The sequence below is a fragment of the Grammomys surdaster genome, unplaced genomic scaffold, assembly GCF_004785775.1.
Source record: "Grammomys surdaster isolate TR1022 unplaced genomic scaffold, NIH_TR_1.0 120586, whole genome shotgun sequence".
NCBI lineage: Eukaryota > Metazoa > Chordata > Mammalia > Rodentia > Muridae > Grammomys > Grammomys surdaster.
The window spans coordinates 3,456-9,442 of NW_021616477.1; the positions used below are offsets into that span (position 1 = coordinate 3,456).

The window sequence follows — 5,987 nt, forward strand, 5'->3', positions numbered from 1 at the left end:
TCTGGATTTGGAAATCCAGACAGAACCAGAAACAATGTTCATGAGACTACATTTCCATTTCCTCTAAAAAGCAAAAGGCAAATCTCAGTCACCTGAGGAAAAAATGGGAACACTGCTGAGTGCTTGCTTTTATCCCCTCAGGAACCTCCCCCAATGCAAAGCAGCCCTCAGCTCAGGTTGAAAGCCAAGACCTACCTGAGAAGCCTCTGCCTCTTCTCATTACAGCCTCCATCAGAGCATGGCTGTCCTGGTGCTGCTCCTCTGCCTGGTCAGCTTTCCAAGCTGTAAGTGTTTCAGAGTTGCAGGAGAGGGACTCAGGAATGACATCTGTGGAATGTATGACTGATGGTGATGTTGCTTTTTCACAGGTGTCCTGTCCCAGGTGCAGCTGAAGGAATCAGGTCCTGACCTGGTGCAGCCCTCACAAACCTTGTCCCTCACCTGCACTGTCTCTGGATTCTCATTAAATAGCAATGCTGTAAACTGGGTTCGCCAGACCCCAGGAAAGGGTCTGGAGTGGATCAGAATAATAGTGTATGATGGGAACACAGCATATAATTCAGCTCTGAACTCCAGACTGAGCATCACCAGGGACACCTCCAAGAACCAGGTTTTCTTAAAAATGAACAATATGCAAACTGAGGACACAGCCACCTACTACTGTGCCAGAGACACAGTGAAGGAAGCCTAGTATGAACCTGCACAAAATCCTCCCTACAGGGATCCTCAGGACCAGCAGGGGGCAGTGACAACCAACAAGAACTTCTCAGGGGTCACTTCAGAATCTAAGAAATTCTCTCCTATCCTGTATGAACATGCTTTTTAATATTATAGATGTGGACTCTTCTTCCAGCCATGTTAATATGCTACAGCCTTTTCTGTAGCCTCATATTCTATTAAAGTTATTGCTTGTTCACACAGTACTAGAATATTTGAATAGTTCTATAATCTAATAGTGTAAAATAAGAATGAACTAGAGTTGATATTTATCAAGATAACTCAGTGAAGTACTGTGTCAGTGAGGACATCAAGGGAGATTTGATAATGGATTTTTTTCTCTCATTGCTGCAGTTTTGTAACATTTCTAATTTTTATTGTACTTAATTGATCTTTGAGATTAATTGTACTCATCTTCAATAATATGAAGTTTTTAAACACATGTCCACATCTTAATGAAGACGCAGCTATCTTTCTGAGGGCTAACACAAAGATCAGCTCTCCGTATGTAAAGAACATAATATGCTATTATTAAATTTCGCCAAGGCCATAATATTATTATTGAAAATGTAAACATTGCTAATCTTGTGCTATGAGGTAGTCAAAGGAAGAGTTCTTCTGAAACATAGGTATACTAAGTAGATCCAGATGTTAGTATTTCAAAAGCTCATTCCTCATTTTGATTAAGAAATATTTTACTTGAATCGACACTCTTCAGTATTATAGTTAAGGGCACTGTTTCTCAAGGAGATCAGTCTTATTTCTCTTCTCAACAACAACTCATTCCCATCACTTGTCTGAGATGTGGGTTCACAGGATAACACAGGGATCAGAAAACACAGAACTGAGACATGATGTCCTCATTGGTGGACATCTTTCTGCCCTCCATTCTCTAATTAGTCTCATTGATCTTGGTCAATGTAGGTGCACAGAACAGGTTACATAAAGCCAACCTCTCTTTCCTCCACAAAATGGAAATTAAATTCAAAATTCTGTTTCCTATAACGAACGGAGTGAAAGCCATTCACTAAAAGAAAGAAGAAAAATAAATGTTATAAAAATGGAGAGAAAGGGGTCTTTGTTCTTGTAATGGGACCATGGTTCTCCAATATTTAAAAATATTTTGGGGCACATGCCACATATTACACTTACAAGACCATGTGTCTCAAGTATCTAAGTTCTGTAGAGTAGACAAGGAAAGTGTCATTTTAATTTAAAATCAAATGTGATAATTCCATTTCCTGATGCCAGTACTCTACTGTCTTTCAGTGATGGATTCTCTGTGGAGGCCTATACTCTGAACCCTTATAAGGACACCCTCAGTATGCTTTTAGCAATCACATAGCTATGTACTTCTCTTATGTGTTGTCAGCCTGGACTTGTCCATGAGAATAGTAGAAATATACTAACATAAGTTACTATTTTTATAAAAACTATGGAGGTAAATTGGGAGTCCTTGAAGGTTCTCAGTCAATTTGACACAAGCTCGAGTCATCAGATGGTGGAATGCCTTCATAAGACCAGACTATAGACAAGATGGTGAGGTATTTCTCTAAATAGAGTTCAAAATGGCAGGTCTTAGTCAATTATATGTGTTGTAACACCTGTGTTGGTGGTTCTGGATTCAATAAGATGAGCAAGCAATGTATATGAAATGCTTCCTATTACCATGTGCTTATACAGGTTTCCAACAGAAAACATGGCGCAAATTAGATCTGAATTAAAATGTAGAGTAAATGTGTGTCATCATACTTCAGAGATGCAAGTGAGAAAGTATATCTTTCCACTTAAAGCAGAAATCACTAACAGATGTGCTCTCCATTTTTGTTTGTAGTCACATTGACAATAAAAATAGCCATCACGTGGGTATAAAATAATCTTCACACACACACACACCACACACACACACACACACACACACACACACACACACACACACATATATATATATATCTTGATGAGTTTCCAGGTGAGTAAATAATCATTAAACACTATATATACTGTCAGACAATAAAACATTCATTGTTCCCCAAAACCAGTGTCAATACTCAACCTTATTATTCCAGCTATTTTAGGGCATGTGTACTGACAATGCCCATGCCTTCTGACTGAGTTCACCCATTGATCATGGGATCCTTACTGTTTTACTTAAAACAGAGGTTGACTCAATATTTTCTGATGGAAGCAGACTCTTCAGGTCTCACTGTGTCTAAATACATGCATTGTTTCCTCCAGGTTCTCTCGTTTAGCCTGTCTGTTGCTTCAAGTATGGGAAGTCTCTGTTATACACCAACATTTTATGTCCTATTATCTTAAAACTCAACTCATACTTTGTGTTTTAATTAAATTAAGTTTCCATAGATATAAGAAAGGTAAATATCATACCTGATGCCTCCCTCCATCTACCATGGACCATCCAAGTGTCTCATAGGCTATGGAGGATTAGGGAACGCCTTTACAATGCCTCAGTACCCTCAACAATAGGAAATCCACAAATCCTTATCTATTGACTATCTATATTGTTTATTTCTTCTCCTGCTGCTAATATTTCATCAGGATTACCTAAATTCCAACCACAAACTATCAGGGCTTTTCCACCTGTACAAAAAATAAGGACACCAGTATAATGACCTTCCATGTTTAACTGCCAGAGAATCTCCCCTAAGATAGATATAATTCAAAGCAGCAACTGCCACTGCCCCAGTATGGCATGAGTCTTCCCCCAGCCCTTGCATAATCACTTTCTATTGTTATGCTTTCTGCATGGCAGGGATCTTCCAGGTGCTCTATCTGGACAAAAGGTCGAAATAGTGACATTGACAGTTATGCTATATTCTTGTCTGAAGGTATAGCAAGTATCAACAATAGTGTCCAGGTTTGGCTTTCACCCATGGGACACACCTCACATTGGGTCAATCATCCTTGACTTTTCTCTCAGTCCTGCTCAATCTTTATCTCTGTGTATTTTGTAGGCAGGACAAATTTGATGTTGAAGTTTTAGTAAGTGGGTTGATGTTCCCCTCCGTGGACTGGAAGTTTTGCCTGGATACAGAAGGTGGCCACTATAGTTTCTGTATCCTGTGCTGGTAAGAATCCCTGCTATGGTCACATCCATAGCCTACCCCAACCCAGTCTCCACCTAGTTCAAGAGGTGGCACCCTTTTATGTCTGTTCTCACTACCAGACCTCTCCAGTCTCCCATGTCCCCACATCATATCACCATCCCTGTTCCCCTCCTCACCCTCTCTCATACCCACTTATTTCTCTCTCTCCAATTCTGATGACCCTTTTATTCCTGTTCTGAGTGAGATTCACAAATTCTTCCTTGAGAACTCCTTATTTCCTGGTTTCTTTCAGTCTGTGGTTTGTAGCATGACTGTCCTGCACTTTACTGCTAATGTCTATATATAAAAGACTACATACCATGAGTGTCTACCTGGATATGGGCTACCTCACTCAGGAATATATTCTCAAGTTCCACTTATTTGGCTGCAAAATGGTTTTTAAACATCTTCCATACCTCTTTTGTGTATATCTTCACCTTGTTTCCATGATTGTGTGGAAGCTTCTTGATTTATTAGGAGAACAAAGATTTACTTTTACATTTGTTCCAGTCCTTTTGCAGCTATAAAAGACATATTTTGGCATCCAAGGAAAACTGAGATGGGGTGAAGTGTCTGAAATTTCCTTTCTCACTATCAGCCCTCTCCTGTCTCTCTGAGTCTCTATGAAACAAAATTACACCTCCTGGAGGCTGATGAAGAATTCTTTAGGGGGGCTAAAGAAACCAATAAAACAACTCCTCAGGAAGTCAAAATGAATGTGAAAAATAGAATCTAAAAGGAAAAGGGGGAAAAATAAAACACACACACACACAAAAGAAATGAGGCAAAATTTAACAATCTCCAACAATACTATTGCTTATTCAAGAGCATATAAAGCTCAGAAAATCTTTCAAGTAGCATAGAAATCACTATGTGATAATATTCTATTTTTCTTTTAGTGAATGAATATATATATATATATATATATATATATATATATATATATCAGTATTTTTCCCCAATATATTTATATTAAAATCATTTTCTGTAATTCAGGATAAAAACTTATTCTCCATAACCCATATTGATTCGTAACTAAGCAATATGTTATAGATTAACAAAGTGTTAGCTGGCAAGGTAATATTCTCAGCCAGTTTATTTTACTGGAAGGCTGCAATTTGTAGTCAAAAGAAAAGAACAATTATTTTATTATTTATCTTAAAAAGCAATCTTACAAAAATCTTAAAATAATCACAAATCTAAAAAAGTAAGTCAATACTCATGATACACGTATGCTCATTCACAATTGTTTTTATTAAATCACATCAGGAAAGTGGGGGCAGGAAATTAGTCATTACCTAAATCACCAATCTGGCCTCAGTAAGAGTCATGTCATCCAGTGCTATTTGAGATGTCATTTTTCTTGTTCCCTGACCTCAAAAGCTTCCAAGCTCAATTATTAAGAGTGTGTCTTTCTGAATTTCAAATCATTCCCTAAATTTCCTACATCAAAGAAACTAACAAAAACATCTTAAACTAACTTCACTAACAATTTATTTTTCCCAATTATTGCTAAGGGTGGTGGTTATTGCTAAGTGTTCACATGTCTAAGTTCTTTCCAACAGTGGAGATTGAATCATTAATCTTCTATAGCAGCAATGTTGAGAAAAGATCAAGCACTATGATCATGAGTGCCAATGATACTGCCCAGTGAGGATCAAGGAGACCCGTAAGAATCTTCACACTGCATGTAGGCCTGGAAAGATGTGAAGCCTGTGAAGACCACAAGCAGAGTAATGCTCCATAACAGAATGAAGTACTAGAGACCTGTTCTCCTCACTGCTCTAATAACCAGTGGGTCACATCACATAAGTTCTGAAGATATATGTGGTGCCTCTTACATGGGCTTAGACATGACGTGTTCCTCAAAATATCATTGCATGTACAGATGTCTACAGGTCTCTCCCTATAGTGTTTTTACCATTTCTACACGTTCACTCCTTATATTTATTTTTCTGATGAATTTATTATGCTTGATTGATTTCTGGACTTGCTGAACAACATGGTACGATATTGTAAGTGGATATGGCAGTCCACTGGGCACCCCCCTGGATTCCCTGGATCTTCTGTCCTAAAATGAGAAATTAGATAGAGAAATATGAGTGCAAACTGAAGCAAAGTTAGTCCACGAGGGAGAAAAGCATTAACAACTCTGGAAAGAAGAAG

At 38.2% G+C, this 5,987-nt stretch overlaps 1 gene segment (V, D, J or C); it reads left to right on the forward strand.

Moving 5' to 3' along the window:
* The first annotated feature begins 231 nt into the window (after positions 1-231).
* LOC114635972 lies at positions 232-691 on the forward strand. The segment is given in 2 exon segments: positions 232-284; positions 369-691. Coding segments are annotated over 2 exon segments (369 nt in total).
* Positions 692-5,987: the final 5,296 nt, after the last annotated feature.